The 17,148-nt window shown below is 37.8% G+C and overlaps 1 protein-coding gene across 5 annotated transcripts in view; it reads left to right on the top strand.

The window, feature by feature from the left end:
* The window catches only part of LOC108706612 (protocadherin Fat 1), a 173,242-nt gene that overhangs the window by 110,594 nt on the left and 45,500 nt on the right, over positions 1–17,148 (top strand). For all 5 annotated transcript variants that reach the window (XR_005964876.1, XM_041579499.1, XM_041579501.1 and 2 more), the window contains exons 6-9: positions 941–1,151; positions 7,560–7,699; positions 15,700–15,975; positions 16,081–16,291. Coding sequence is in view for 4 of the 5 variants with exons in the window: in XM_041579499.1 (XP_041435433.1) it covers positions 941–1,151; positions 7,560–7,699; positions 15,700–15,975; positions 16,081–16,291 (838 nt within the window). In the remaining variant the exon portion in view is untranslated. The remainder of the gene's footprint in view (positions 1–940; positions 1,152–7,559; positions 7,700–15,699; positions 15,976–16,080; positions 16,292–17,148) is intronic.

The following is a 17,148-nucleotide window of genomic DNA, read 5'->3' on the forward strand; positions in this document are numbered from 1 at the left end:
GTGTACCCCCTATTGTAAAATATAAGGATATTGAAAGTCACTGGGGGTCATTTATAAAGTTTCAGCAGCGCATGTTTATTCGCAAATGTTTGTATTGCCCATGAACGCTAAAATATTGCACTGCTGCACCTGTGTTTCCGTTTTTTGCGAATTTGCATTGAGAGAAAATTTTCGCAAATGGCGCGCAAACGAGACGGGTGTTTGCGTGAGTGCCCACTGTGCGCGAAAATAGCATTGACAGTAACTTAAATAAGCAATTTGCAAAACTGTTTTGCGAATATTGTCTACGTCACCAGTTGTGGCGTAATTCAAACGCAAAGTGTGCACATAATATTCACAATTTGTGATTTTTGCCATATTTAAAAAGCTTTTATAAACATTCGCAGTGTGAAAAAAATCGCAATTCTGTTTGCACCATCTTATTCAGCTTTATAAATGTAACCAATATATTTACTGCGCGAATCAATCTGCCCTGCGCAAAGTTTATAAATGAGCCCCAGTAAAAAGGTTATTCTATATATAATAATCCTGCTGCTGCTGTTTTACAACTTACCTCCCTTAAGTTTCATATTAGAAGTCATTGGCCAGTGAAGCCTCCAACCCTCCAGCTGTTATTGTGCTATACCTCCCAACAGCAGAGAATTGCCATGGAGTTCTGGGTTCCTACATTAATTAATTTCTCTGCCTTCACTGATTTGGTTCCATGACTGCTTGAAAAAGGCATCATGTGCATATTGGTATCCTTATGGCTAGAGTCATGTGATGGCACTAATTTTCTTTATTTATTAGCCAATCTTGCGTTTCCCTAAATCATTTGAAAGTCGTGATGGAGAAGCAGGCCCATCAGGGTAATTTCCCGTTCCTTCTCCATTTATCGTAATAATCTGTTCATAGCTACAGTATGTGTTTATTGGTTATATTCTGTTTCACCTGTTAATAGATTAAAGCTGTTGATAATGGGAGGCCTCAAAAATCCTCAAGCACTCGGTTGCACATAGAATGGATTGCTAAACCCGCACCGTCAACAGAGCCCATTGTTTTTGAAGAGCCAACATTCTCCTTCAGTGTGATGGAAAGCGATCCTGTTGCTCATATGATTGGCGTAATAACAACGGAACCCTTGAGCTCACCGCTGTGGTTTGACATCACCGGTAAGTGTGCGCAGTAGTTCCTAGGAGTGGAATTATTATTCCGGTTCAGCAATGTAATAGTGGCTTGAGCAGAGATAGTGGATTTGTACCACATGAGACATCAGGCTTTGGGCAATGTCAGATGGGGTTTTTTGAGCTCTTTAAAGGGATACTGTCATGGGAAAACATTATTTTTTCCCCAAAATGAATCAGTTAATAGTGCTGCTCCAGCTGAATTCTGCACTGAAATCCATTTCTCAAAAGAGCTAAAAGATTTTTTTATATTAAATTTTGAAATCTGACATGGGGATAGACATATTGTCAGTTTCCCAGCTGCCCCAGTCATGTGACTTGTGCCTGCACTTTCTGGCAGGCTGTTATTTCTCCTACTTAATGTAACTGAATCAGTCTCAGTGGGACATGGATTTTACTATTGAGTGCTGTTCTTAGATCTACCAGACAAGGTTATCTTGTGTTAGGGAGCTGTTATCTGGTTACCTTCCCATTGTTCTTTTGTTTGGCTGCTGGTGGGGGAAAGGGAGGGGGTGATATCACTCCAACTTGCAGTAAGGCAGTAAAGAGTGACTGAAGTTTAACAGAGCACAAGTCACATGACTGGTGGCAGCTGGGAAACTGACAATATGTCTAGCACCATGTCAGATTTCAAAATTTAATTTAACAAAATCTGTTTGCTCTTTTGAAAAATGGATTTCAATGCAGAATTCTGCTGGAGCAGCACTATTAACTGTTTTTAAAAAAACTTTTTTCCCCATGACAGTATTCCTTTCAGCACCCAAAACCTGTCCTATAGATTAATACTCAACACCTTTCTCGACTTTTTGAAAAATGGATTTCAATGCAGAATTCTGCTGGAGCAGCACTATTAACTGTTTTTAAAAAAACTTTTTTTCCCATGACAGTATTCCTTTCAGCACCCAAAACCTGTCCTATAGATTAATACTCAACACCTTTCTCGACTTTTTAGAGAAAATAAAGCAATAGCATAATAATTATGCATTCAGTTGAGAATGTTTCCATTCTGTATTTAATATCTCCAAAGGGAAAATGAAATAAGATGATAGAGGGGCCCTTTAAATGGCATTTCTACCCGGCAGTTAGTTTTAATTCAGAACAGCTGGGGGGTAAGACTGGTCCCCACCCTAAATAATGTGCCTGCTTGGTGCCTGTGTAATAATGTTAGTCAAATTTAAAGACATTGCCCTGAAGCGCAGGAAATGTTTGAGCCTGAATGCATGCCCAGACACTTTGCCGAATACAAGTTTGTGCTGGAAATGTTTTGAAGTGCATAACAACTGATAAAATGCTCTAATCACCACTGCTTTGTGGGATACACATGGACTAAAGCATGGATATTCTCTCATTACAAGACCTTCTGTATGATGATTCTCATAAATATTATTATTTGGGGGACTGTTTCTTCGCAGTGGATTTGGTTATACTTCTCTGGAGGAATTTTCACTTTTTTAACAATTTATATAGCACATTCCATTCCGACTTAAAAAAAAAAAGCTTGCTCGTGGGAAAATATATTTAAAAGGGAAATAATGAAGCAGTGACTAATGTTAAAGGAACAGAACATTCAAAATTAAAACAGGAGAAAAGGTACAGATAACAGATAAATTCTGTGAAAGAAAATGGGATTCTCTACAGCTTATCTGTTGTCTGCAGTGTAACCTGCACCTTTTCTCCTTTTTTCGATTGAATTGTTCGCCTCATGGCCACACAGTAGCTTGTTTATATAAACTATAGTTATGTTTTTAAAACAAACACATCTCTTTTACCAGTGCACGGCAATAGTACATTATATCTGAAATATTTTGAAACACTTTAATTTTTTGGTGTTACCGTTCCTTTAATACTTTGTGTTTCTATACAAGTTCCTCCAATCCCAGTACAAATATAGGCTCCATGGAGAACTTTGTTTAGCTATATATATGGCCTTGGTGGATGTGAACTGCCATACTGCTAGTTTTCCAGACAATACTCCAACATTTGGGGTGAGATTTATCAAAGGCCGAGGTGAAAATTCGAATATCGAAATTTATCATGTACTGTCTCTTTAAAAATTCAACGTCGACAATTCGCCATCTAAAACCTGCCAAATTGCTGTTTTAACCTATGAGGGGACCTCCTAGAACCTATTTGGAGTTAATTGGTGGACTTGGAATCAAATTTGATCGAATGCGCTATTCCTTCGATTCGTATGATTCGAATTCGGCCGAATAGGGACCTATTCGATCGAAAACGGACCTATCCGACAAAAAAAAACAAAAACCTTTGGACAAATTTCGGTTGGTCCTTTTGAATTCGAATTTCTAAGTTTTTTCAATTCGAAATTCGACCCTTGATAAATATGCCCCTTACTGTGCAGTAGCGCTAACCCTGTCTTTTAAATGGTCAGCACAAGCATATGTCTCCCCCAGCCTTTCATGCTCCCTGCTGTTTCTTGGATTGGAATATGTTTTCAGTAAGTGAATGTCTAATAAAGAAGAGTGAAAGGCAACTTTTGGCAATTTGATGCCATTGCAGCTGAAAGGGCTTGTTCACCTTCCAACACTTTTTTCGGTTTAGTTGGTTTCAGATTGTTCACCAGAAATAAAGACTTTTTTCAATGATTTTCTATTTTCTTTTTGCAACCATTTTTCTAATAATGAATCTTAAAGGTTCATTTATCACCTTCTGAAGCAGCTCTGTGGGGGGGGTCGCCGACCCTGTAAACTGTTCTAAATTGGTACAATAAAGGGCAGATTTATCAAAATGTGAGATTAGAACTCACCACAGAAAAATTCACCCAGTTTATATTCATTCCTATGGGATTTTTAGAACTGTATTTATCGACGGAGTTCACCGTTTAATAATTATGGTTTTAAAAATTCCATAGAAATGAATAAAGAGCGATTGAGTTTTATTGTGGTGAGTTCGACATTCACACTGTTTCTGTTTCTCTTCATTCTGTCTTCATACAGCAGTTGGGTTTCAGATGAATGATCCAATATATCTTATAGGGGGGCTCTTTTCCTAGCAGATGTATTAAAACTCACTCAAATAACTGATTCCAGTACAAACAAAATCGAACAAAATAACTGCCTTTTGCACAAATCCTGCATTTAGAGAGACAGGATTTCTGTTGATTATAATAGAGTGAGCTCTAATACATCTTCTAGGCAAAATGCAAAATGAATACAATAGTGTCCAATATTCCACAGATACTGCTGAAAAATATATCAATTAAGAGGGAGATTTATCAAGGGTCGAATTGAAAATTCGAATTTTTAAATGCGAATTTTCGAGTTTGTTTTAGTGTAATTTGACTAGGGAATGGTCGAATTGAAAATTTGAATTTTTAAATTTGAATTTCGAGTTTATTTTATTGTAATTTGACTAGGGAATAGTCCAAATTCAATTTTAAATTTAAAAAGAAATTTAATTTTGAAATCCATCATGTACTGTCCCTTTAAGAATTCAACTATTTGCCATTTGAAACCTGCCGAATTGGTTTCTTAGGCTATGGGGGAGTCGTTTGGTGAACTTTTGAAAAAAAAGTGAAAAAACTCGAATTCAATTTGAATTTGCAGCTCGATCCTATTCACTTATTTTTAAAAAATGTGACTTTTTTTAATAAATTACGATAGGGCGTTTTTTATTTATTTATTTTTTTGGATTTCGAGTTGATGGGAGTTTTTAGAAACTCCCATAATCTCGAAATTCGACCCTTGATAAATCTGCCCCTATATGTAGCAAATTATAAGAATTGTTACAGTTAAATGTAACAGTTCAGAATCTGTATCTGGATCACTGAGCTGCCAGACTGAAACGCCAGAGACAGTAACCTTCAATTTTACACTAACATTTCGGAAAAACAGTATAAAATGGAAGGCAGTTGAAAAAAGTTGTTATTTCTGGTGAATAATCTGAAAACAAATGAACTCAAAAAAGTTTTTGAAAGGTGAACAACCCCTTTAAGGCAGCCCTGTAACGGAATGAAAGCTCAGCCTCAGGGCCTGTGTGCGGCAATAGAGCTCTCATTCAAGGTTGCAATGTTTCTCTTTTTATTGCCTTTTCCAAAACAAATTCCCTTGCTAATTCACATGCCAAAAGGTTAGACAAACGGCTTTGTGATTGTTGCTGTGCGTGTATATAAAAAATTGTATCTGAATTGATGGAAAGTAATAAAAGGCAAATCTTCCTTAAAGCCCCGTTTCTGAGTCCTGTCTAGGAAAGATAATGTTCTCAATCTGGTAAATGACTTTTAAAAGGAATAGTAAAGCCCAGACACAGAAAGCATCCATGTAATCTTAAAGTACTCCGCAGTGTCTGTCAGCATATATGCAAGGGATTTTGTTCTACAAGGCTGTTAGATGGCCAAGCTGGTCTTTTAGGCGTTTTTGGGGTCTGATTGTTTTTATAATAACCTACTGTCCAACTAAAGGCCCTGCAACTGTTCATTAAACACATCTTTCTTTGCCACCTACAACTCCTCCAAAGGTAGGGCAATAATAACATTACTTAATATTTTACTGTTGCAGTGCTATACTTTTCCCCATTGGAAATATGAGCAATAACTATAAACACCATCTCTCCCTACTATACCTGCTATCCAACAGTCACAGTCCCTCCCCAGAGACTATTATCCCACTCTTACTATAGACACCATCTCTCCCTACTATACCTGCTATCCCACAGCCATTGTCCCTTCCCAGAGATTAATATCCCACTGTTACTATAGGCACCATCTCTCCCTACTATACCTGCTATCCCAGAGTCCCTTCCCAGAGACTATTATTCCACTGTTACTATAGACACCATCTCTCCCTACTATACCTGCTATCTCACAGCCACAGTCCCTCCCCAGAGACTATTATCCCCACTGTTACTATAGTCACCATCTCTCCCTACTATACCTGCTATCCCACAGCCACAGTCCCTTCCCAGAGACTATTATCCCACTGTTACTATAGGCACCATCTCTCCCTACTATACCTGCTATCCCACAGCCACAGTCCCTTCCCAGAGACTAATATATCAACTGCTAATATAGGCACCATCTTTCCCTATTTATACTGGTTGCCTTCTTCCACAGCCGGGCCATTATCCCCACTTCTACTAGGTACCATCTTGGGCAATGAGGATGTGCCATTGTTGTATCTCTCCATAAAGAGACTCTATATACTGCTATTACCTGAGTTTGTATATCAAAGCACAGGCAACTTTTGGATGGAGAAAAGGGTTGGGGAGAATGTTATTGCATGTTACACCAATGTGTGAAATTATTTGTCCCTTCATTATCTGATTTTTTCCTTATATCTTTTCACACTGTCTCTCTGCTGACATACTAAATCTTTGATATTTGTTGTGCTTATAATCTGTCGTGTAACTAACAATTCCTTGTTGTTTCCGTGTGACTTTTCTTTACTCTTTCTCTACTTGTGCTGCCTGCTGCTGCCAGGAGAGACCATACCCAGTGAAGTCTTTTACATCTTTCAGATGGCTTGTGATGCAAGTTGTATAGCAGCAGGTATCTGCCAAAACTGTCTCCGTCGCATCTGGTTTTTCTTTTAGTCAATCCTACCCCATTGTGTACTTTTTTTGGTATTTTTTTTATACAGTTAAATGTAGATTATGTTTCATGTCTTCCATTATTTCTCTGATGATTCAGCCTTCCTTCAAAGTATTCTGCAGAAAGAATCTCAGTGATTTTCTTCCAACTACCCACAGTACTAGTCTTCCTAAACAACTGCACCCGATGTATCTTTATCCATATCCCTTACCCCAGAAAATCTGACACATTATAAGGAATAAATTAGTCATGAGTCAGTCGTTGTTGACAAAGGATTTCCAAAACACAAAGTCATTATGTTTTCCATTGCCCATATGGTTATGGTATATTTCATAAATAGGGAGGTGCATTATCCCTTCTTTGATTTTTCTATATTTTTACCTTCTTATTGTGGGTATAATCCACTCTGACACCTATCACAAATTTATATCCATAACAGAAACCCACTCTTGTATTATTATTGACTTATAGTCATTTGTGATTCAATCCATAAATTAAAACACAGACATGTACCTGGTTTAACCTGGTTGGTTGGGATTAGAAGAATAAATGAGGGATAAATGTTCACTTTGAGCAATCTACATTTCTTCTCTCTGTGATCCATGGTTAGTTGCACTTACTAAATAGGTGCACATTTCAGAAAGAAATAGGGATTAGGTAGAGCCAGGATAAGCCTACTTGAAGATCTATCAATCACGGTCTGTGCTTAATACATATAAACCCAGCAAGTGTGCAGCTTGGCATGGCAAGTTTTATTTGCGCATCTTTATGGCCATTATGTTATTTGTTTTTTTGCTGAACAATCTGAAGAGCCTTTTGCAGACGCCTGGCTTATTTCTGTATTTTACCAGGTGGAAACTATGACAGCAGGTTTGATGTGGACAAGGGCACAGGAACCATCATTGTTGCTAGACCTCTTGATGCAGAACAGAAATCTAATTACAACTTGACAGTGGAGGCAACAGATGGGACAAGATCAGTCAGTACACAGGTAATTGAATTGCTAATGAAGTGTTTAAATCAAGTATTTTGTTCTCGTATACCTGTGTAGCGATGATTATATACTGAACTAACTGAAGCGATCTCTAAAAAATGAGTTTGCCACAGAGGTTTCAGTATCTTTCCCCCAGATGCTGAGATTAACGGACGTACCCTGGAATTTAGAAGACGGAACAGATGTTTAGGAGAGGACAATGGTAGTTAAGGCCCTGTGAAATGAATGTAGTTTAACACCTAACAAGACAAACTTGCGTGCCAGTGAGAAGCAATGCGTTCCATAGGAAGCATTTCGAGAATTCTACCACATACTCGCTACAATACACACTGCTTTGCATACTGTTATTTTTGGTTGTGCAAATATTCTGTAGTTATTCTAGCAGTCGTAGTGCAGTTTTCTGGCTTTTACATTCCTACAGGATATATTGCTACAAACAGGACTTGGTTTATGTCTGGGCTTAGAGAATCACCCTGGTAAACACGCCAGTGATATATTATTCCATTGCACAATATGTTTTCCTCATGCTGTATGCATACATGTTAGGGAAACCCACGTTTTCTGCTCCAGCTGTTGAACTGCAACTCCTCTACCTGTCTAAAAACCAAAGGGGGGTTATGGAATTTAGTAGCATCTTGAGGGTCACTGACTGAACATTTCCAGTGTCTCCATTTGTTACATATTGTATGTTGGGATGCCTGGACTTTTCTAGTTGACCCTTTATGCCTTCTGTTTTGATCAAAGGGAACTGAAAATCAAAAGTATCATTATTTCCCCACCAAGCACAATAGGAGGAAACATGGGGAGACTACAAATTGAGAAAAAAGTCTGACATTAGCAGTGTGCAAAAGGCTTAGAACAAACAGCAAGGATTTTTCAGTGGAAAGCATTTTTTCTTTTATACTTCAAGAATTCCAATTAGGGTTGATATTACACAGTTTCAAAGTCATTCCAATGTGACAAAATTAGGTTATAGCCTCCCCTTCAGTGTAAATAGTTGGAAATGGTTATCTGGGATCTCCTGAACTCCTGGCCATGTTGGTACTCCTAGTGAAGGCCATGTTATTGCACTTAGTTGACCTATGCACAACTTCCACAACCATTTTCTGACCTCCAAAGAGGATGCAAGAGTTCATGCACGTTACATGGCTGTATACCTTTACTCTAAATGAGTTGTCGGCTTGTATATTACAAGCAGGTAGGCCAGGGAAACAGCACTGTGTCACAACTACCTTCTGAAAGTGATAAGATACCGACCCACACCGTCTTGTGAGATTTTGTTTTAAGTTGGCCATAGACGCAAAGATCCGATCGTACGAATCAACGTACGATCGGACTTTCCCATCTCCCGACCCTCCACTAACCATTCAGATCAAAGTCTTACCATTCCGACCAAACGACGATCTCCGCCGGACGAAAAATGTCGGGACTCTCCACACACTGTCCGAAAATCGTACGAATCCACGATTCGTACGATCAGATCGTTGCGTCTATGGCCAGCTTTAAGCTGGTGTAAGAGGTGGTTGCTCTCGGTAATTTTCCTGGGACCAATATTGGATATATATATAATATTTAAAATATATGCAAAACTACAAATACACAGTGAAAGAAAATGAGTTTGGGAATCATTTACTACACTGTACTGAGACCTAAGCTGGATAAGCCTGAAATCTCTAAAGCTAATTGTATTCAGAATAATAGCAGTCCAACATCACTAACCGGATCAATCACTGTTTTTGGTAGAAATTATTTTTCTACATGGCAAATAGTTTACTAGTAGGTGTAGTAGAGTAATAGAAAACCAACATGACATAATGCATGCTGCTGATTCTGTGTTATTGAATTATTAATTGAGGCTGGTTCAGAATAATTGCAGTGTTTATAATAATAATAGCGTGTTCCAAATAATAGCAATGTGGCGTTCAATTAGTGAGGTGGTTACAATTTTCCAAAGAGAAATTGCGCAACATTTTGTGGACTGATGAAATCGAGATTGTTCTTTTTGGGAGTCGGGCCACAGACAGTTTGTCAGACGACCCCTAAAGAATGAATTCAAGTAACAGTACACTGCGTGGCGCAAGCATCACAATATGGGAATTTTTGTTATACTATGGTGTTGCCTTATGCAGAATGTCCTTTAAATGGGTGTTTCAACAAGGCAACAACCCCAAACACACCAGTAAATGAGCAACATCCAGACCAACAAGATTGACTTTATAGAGTGGTCAGTCCAATCCCCGGACCTTAATCCAATAGAAAACTCGTGAAGTGACATCAAAAATGCTGTTTCTGAGGCAAAAGCAAGAAATGCAGAAGAATTGTGGAATGTAACAGGTGCCAGAAGTTGGTGGACTCCATGAAACACAGATGTGCAGCAGTTCTCAGAAACACTGATTATACAACTAAATATTAGTTCAGTGATTCAGGAAAGCAAAATCTTGAAACATTTTCCAGTTTATACAGTGAATGAGTTTCTAAAGAAGAATGCAGATACTGCTATAATGTTCCATTTTCTTCACTTTCTGCAAAGGAATAACACAAATTTGATACATTTTTCTTCATGCTTTGATTTGGAACAGAGTGTGCAATGTTCCCAATGCATTTGCGTTCATTTGTTTTCGTTACTACAGACGGAAGGTTGTAAATTCATATAAGGTCCTTTTATAACATCAAAATCTCTGGCTTCTGTGGTCATCCAGACACATTAAGCAGACGCTCTTTAATTCTAGGATATTCATTGAAACGGAATTCTCATTGGGAATATCCGTTCTGCATATCCCGCTGTCATATTAAATCTCACTATTACGTCCATGCATAAATAATTTATATTTTAATTTACAGAAATTGCTGCTCTGTGTCACGAGCTGTGAAATAGCCATTTGACAATCACCATAACAATCTCACTGCTGAATGATACTGCACTGAATGTTTAACCAGCTATGGATGTTTGATCATGCACATTCCTTTATATAAATTCTTTGTTTCTTCTTCATCTGTTGGATGTCAGTCCCTCTTTCCTTATTTTATTCCCCACTTCTCTCCCCCTCCCACCAATTTTCATATTCCTTTCTCAAATGTTGTATTATTTAAAGGGCTATCAAACCTCTTTCCTTGACTTAATTATAGACTACATTTCCATTTTAATGACATTATTTGCAATTCAGATGAGTGAGGTTTAATGGCTTTCATGACCCCACTTTCAACTGCTACCAACATTTTCTGATAACAGAAAGGAATGTGTCAGTATTACTGTCATTTGAACCACAGTAGTGCTCTTGTTTAGACAAACAAGCTGCCCTGTACCAATGCTTCTTACTCCTTCTGTTAGGTTAAATAGAGGAGCATAACTATGAAAACATGGTTTTATTGGATCAGTGTTTACAGGCTGTTTACTAACTTGAATTTTGCTCTTCCAAATGTTTATCTGGGATAACTTTGCTACCATTATAGTCTACGTGTTCATACAATTACGCCATGCCCCTGCAGGATTCTTGTAAGGACATTATAACATTTAAGAAGGGCTTTAGGGTTTTAATATGAAGCGTGTTACTATACAGCTTGTTATAATTTTTTTGAATTATTATGGTTATTTATATAGGCTTACATAAGATAGCTCATGGTACAAGTTCATCCAGGGACTATTCTGATTGCCATCTTGGATTCAAGCAAAATTGGAAATGCGTTAAATTCGGTTTTTGCCTTCCTCTGGATCAACTAGCAGTTTAAAATAGAGTTAAAAGGTTGAACTTGATAGACGTGTGTCTTTTTTCAACCTAACTATTGTTACTATGTATAGGGCCAACATATTCAACAGCGTTTTTACAGACATTATTATCTGCCCCATTGGAGCTTACAATCTAAGGGTCTCTCAGATAAACACACATTACAGCCAGTTTTATCAGGAGCCAGTTAACCTGCCTGTAAGTTTTTGGAAGAATGCCATGCAAGCAATGGGAGAATATACTAATGGCTTGCAGCTAGTGTCCTGGCTGGAATTGAACAGTGAATATATAAGTTCACACTGGGCAAAACAAACTAGAGAATCAAAGAATTAAATCTGAGTATAACTCTTAATGCAAATGCTAATACTTAATAACCACACATGAAGTTAGAGTGGCTTATATGCACTTATATGTAATGTACTTATACATGCTTGCTGTGCACCTGGGTCTTTCACTCATAATAGTTATTACTGATTATTTGCAATACAGGTATAGGATCCCTTATCCGGAAACCCGATATCCAGAAAGCTCCGAATTACGGAATGGCTGTCTCCCATAGACTCAATTTTATCCAAATAATCCAAATTTTTAAAAATGATTTCCTTTTTCTCTGTAATAATAAAACAGTAGCTTGTACTTGATCCCAACTAAGATATAATTAATCCTTATTGGAAGCAAAACCAGCCTATTGGGTTTATTTAATGTTTACATGAATTTCTAGTAGACTTAAGGCATGAAGACCCAAATTACGGAAAGATCTGTTATCCGGAAAACCCCAGGTCCCGAGCATTCTGGATAACAGGTCCCATACCTGTAATACATTTTATTTGAATGGTGCATCATGTTCTCCTGCAGAGACTGTTTCTAGGTGTCCATTCCTGTATTTAAAAGCATTCTCCACATGCTAAATTGAATGCTGTGAACAGCTTAAAGATGTCTATTTTAGTCCAGGTTTTTTTTGGCTGAATTAGACACTGCTCCGGTGGCATCAGAAGCAGAGAGGCATCTTTTGAAAATGGATGTTCTCTAGAAGAATCCCCAAGTTAGATCTTTCTTGACATTTTGAGTTATATGTTCAGCCCTCAAACCTCTGACGCACAGAATGGAAGCCAGGACTCGCTGACTAGAACAGTGTCATTGGAGTCTTGTTAAAAGATAGAAAGGGAGCTTTGGGAAATTTACAGGGACAGATGCGGCAAGGTTTTCTTTAACTAAATTGAATATCTTACTGTTCAAAGTAATCTTTAATTACATTTCTACTGTTAGAGACCTATTAGAAGGCATTTGACCTTTGGTCTCGTCTTTTTTGGTTTCCCAGCGAATCTGCAGCTTATCCGTTGCAATGTGGAAAATTCATTTGACTTGTACCATTTTTAGTCCTTGTTTTACTTTTCCAAAGTTCTTTTCTGTCTGTTGTTTAGATATTTCCAGAACAGGGCACACTCAACACACAATTATAATATATAATAAAGTATTTAAGGTCCTCTTAACATATTTAAATAATATGCTTAGTGGCAGTGCATTCTGCCCCCTTTCCTGTATATGTGGCACTCAATAATAATGAATATAAGGGGCCGATTTACTAAAATTCTGATTTCTATTTATTCAAAAATCCTATTTTTTTCTCTAAAAAATTGTGGTTTTTTTAACCTCTAAAAATTTCATGTGAAAACCCTGAAAAATATACAATATTAAAAATATTAAGGGTTTTTATGTTTTTTTTGTTGCCTATTAATTATATGAAAAACTAAATTTTTTTGAGGCTTTTGAGATATTCTATATTTGAGTACATTATTCATTGATATTCCCGTTTGTACCTTTTATAATCAGATCTTTTGATAACTTTCATAGCATTCGTGATTTTAGAGAAATAGAGATTAAAGCTCTAAAACCACTAAAATTCAACCTTTAATAAATGGGCCTATAAGTTTAATTTATAACACTACTAATTATTTCTATGTACTGTAGTATCTCACTACATATGTATATATGGCATTGGTCATTTTTAGTTGATACCAAAATATAACCTCTCTAGGGTGGCCATCTTTTTGGGAAAAACTTGTATATTTTATATTTTTTTCCATAATAATAACATTGCTGTGTTGCTTGCAAATCCCCTGTTCTGCTGGTAGACATATCCTCTCCAAAGGGAGCTAAAGAACTCAACCACGAGTTAAGAACTGAGCTACTAAAAAGACATCCGGTGCAAGGTAATCAGTGCTATTAGGAACAGTAGGAGCACGGAGTGGTGGGCACATACTGTTCATTTATTATCTATATATGTCATACTGGAACTTACAGGCTTCCTTGGGGATGTAGATGCTCTCTCAATGGTGAGGAACGAGCTGAACAACTATACATAGATACATTTTGATTGAAAAGTTAATTAACATTCCTGCATATAGGTTTCCATCAAGCATTTGAAGAACAAATATCCTTATCTATTTCATTTATAATGAAAGTGTTTTATAAAGATGAGGTTTAGACCTAATAATGTAGACATTTGCTAAGCATGGCCAATCCTATGAAATGTCTCTCCTGCAGAATTTTTCTGATTACTCTATGGACATACTTGGCACTGGATGAACAGCAAGCGTTTCAAACTGATATATTGTCGAGCCATTAGTATAGATTTATGCCAAGAGGGCATCTGAATCACACATTGAACACAGCAGAGTGAAGGTTTCAACTCTTGAATATTCGCTGAGATTTTCACAATAAAGAATTCAGAGAATGCCCCCTGCTCTTGGAAATCTTAATTAACGCACATTCCTTCAGGTTTTCTCTCCACCCCCAGCCAGGCAGTATTACATGCAGCTGTAGGTTACATCGTTCATAGTTTGAGAAATGTTTGCATATTCAGCTTTTATAGGAGGCCTGCTGTTCCGCAACATTTGCAAGGTCAAGGTTGCAGCAGAATTTCTAAGCAGGACATAAGTGACTTCTATTCAGTAAAGTCTACTTATTGTGTCTAGTGGTTTAGGCTAATTTACCTGGATCGTGAATGTGGTTTCAATTTGTATTCCCTCGTGGCACAAGTTGCTGGTGTTAAAAGAGATCAATCACCTACTCAAATGCAATTTACACTTGCACACCTTGCTCTTAGCTAGAGGCTACATTTTGCATATGCTTAGATTACCCTAGAGTCCCATTAAGGTCAAATGATGCAGCCTGGCAGCTCTTGGTGACACATTGTTCCCTGACCCTAAATCTACTGGAATTAAAAAAAAAAAAATGAAAATGTCTTATTTTGTAAATATATAACAAACAAGGGAAAGTTGTGCTCACCACTATTTTTTAAAACCATTAGGCGGGGGTGCAATGAGGGTGTTACCACAAAATACATATAGTCAACTACAAGAGGTCCTCTGCACTCAACCCATTATCAATATATTTAAGACAGAGACATTTTGTGCGTACTGCTACTAAAAAATGCCTTACCCTTTAAACAACACAGGGATTGTTTGTCCATATATTGCAATATATTTAAGCTGGCCAACTATGTCAAAGTCATCCCATATCTGGCCAGTCCTACGCTTAATTTATCTACGCTTATATATATATCAAAGAAATCCGCACTCATATGTCTTTTGTGAAGAAAAAAATGGGTTTATTCAACGTTTCGGCTCTTAGACTCGAGCCGTCATCAGGAAGGGCAGAACATAAAAATTTATACACATACAATTACACAAAGGGTGCCAAACAGTGCCAGTGACATCATAAGTGGGCTTGGCTGCGGTACTGACATCGTAAGTAGGTGTGGCTACACAACTGACCTCACATGGCTATGTTACTGACATCATGAGTGGGATCGACCACGCCCTCTTATGATGTCAGTAACATAGCCACACCCACTTATGATGTTAGTTACGTAACCACACCCACTTATGATGTCAGTAACATAGCCACGCCCACTTATGACATCACTGGCACTGTTTGCCGCCCTTTGTGTAATTGTATGTGTATAAATTTTTATGTTCCGCACTTCCTGATGACGGCTCGAGTCTAAGAGCCGAAACGTTGAATAAACCCATTTTTTGTTCTTCACAAAAGATCTATGAGTGCGGATTTCTTTGCTCTATTGATTTTGATATATGTTCCAGCACCTAGGCATTTCCATTGTTTTCTGAGTGCTCCTATCCAGTAGTTTATATATATATATATATATATATATATATATATATATATATATATATATATATATATATATATAGTATCTGAGTCCAGCTGAGCACCATGAACTCAACAGTTTTCCAATATTTATCCTCTCTCTAGGTTTCTATTAAAGTAATAGATACAAATGACCACAGACCCGAATTTTCTACCTCCAAGTATGAAGTTCTCATCCCTGAGGATGTACAGCCGGAGACTGAAATCTTGCAAGTCATTGCCATAGACAGAGATGAGAAGAACAGACTCATTTATACTCTGCAGAGCAGCACTGACCCCGTTAGCCTTAAGAAGTTTCGGATGGATCCTGCCACGGGTTCCTTATATACAACTGAAAAATTAGATCACGAGACAATGCAGCAGCATATTCTCACAGTAATGGTAAGATATTACATTGTATACGCCTCTCTTCACCAATAAATTGGGAGATTGTTTCATCTTAGTGAAATACTTGCCCTGACACTTGCTAGTGTGATCATTTTTCAGGTACGAGATCAAGATGTTCCCGTCCTGCGCAACTTTGCCAGAATTGTTATTAATGTGACTGACACAAACGACCATGCCCCATGGTTTACAAGCTCATTTTATGAAGGTCGAGTCTATGAATCAGCGGCAGTTGGATCTGCAGTTCTGCAAGTCTCTGCATTAGACAAAGACAAAGGAAAGAATGCTGAAGTTGGGTATTCTATTGAATCAGGTATGTAGTTCTGACAGCCTTGTCTGGCTATAACAATGTCAGTTGCTGCACGGTGAATTGGAAAAGCATCTGGCAGAATTTGTAGAATCATTTTCAATAAAGGGTATATAAGGGACACATTTGTATACTATATAGAAATAAAGCATACAAACCACAAACTCATGAGGCTTTATAACCTCATATTCTGGTTTATCATTTGATTGTTTTGCACATTGTAAGTCTTACAAAGAATGCCATGGCTTGAAAGAATTATATGGGCACATAGATAGCAGGGATTAGATCCCCCACTGTGAGGAGAAAAAGTGTATTATACCTTGTTCAATTTAAAATAAAATTACTACCCCCCAATTACTTAAAGGAGATATAAACCCCCAAATACCCAAATAAGAAAATTCCCTACCTACTACCCTAGGTTGTCTGTCCTTCTTGCTCCCCGCCCCGCATATTTAGTTAACCCTAAAATTGCCCCTAAGAGTTTGCTCACATATTGGTGCAGCATAGGCAGAGCTCATGGATGCCATCTTCCGGATTGCCTGTCTTATTCGGATTCCCTTTGGTAATTTCCGGTACTTTTGGCGCATGCGCAGTTGCTATGAACCGGAAGACTGCTCCAACTGCGCATGCACCAATATGGCGCTTATAGAAGAAGACTGGGGTTCCGGAAAGTGGCGCCCATGAGCTCTGCTGCACTTACTCTGCACCTATACGTGAGCAAACTTTTAGGGTCAATTTCACTGGTAACTCACTATGCGGGATGGGGCTACCTAGGGTAGTAGGTAGGGGTTTTTCTTATTGGGGGTGGTTAGTTCTCCTTTAATGTTTCCCTTTGAATATTTTAGTCTATGCAGCTCTGTATC

This window comes from Xenopus laevis, chromosome 1S (assembly GCF_017654675.1).
Source record: "Xenopus laevis strain J_2021 chromosome 1S, Xenopus_laevis_v10.1, whole genome shotgun sequence".
NCBI classification, from domain to species: domain Eukaryota; kingdom Metazoa; phylum Chordata; class Amphibia; order Anura; family Pipidae; genus Xenopus; species Xenopus laevis.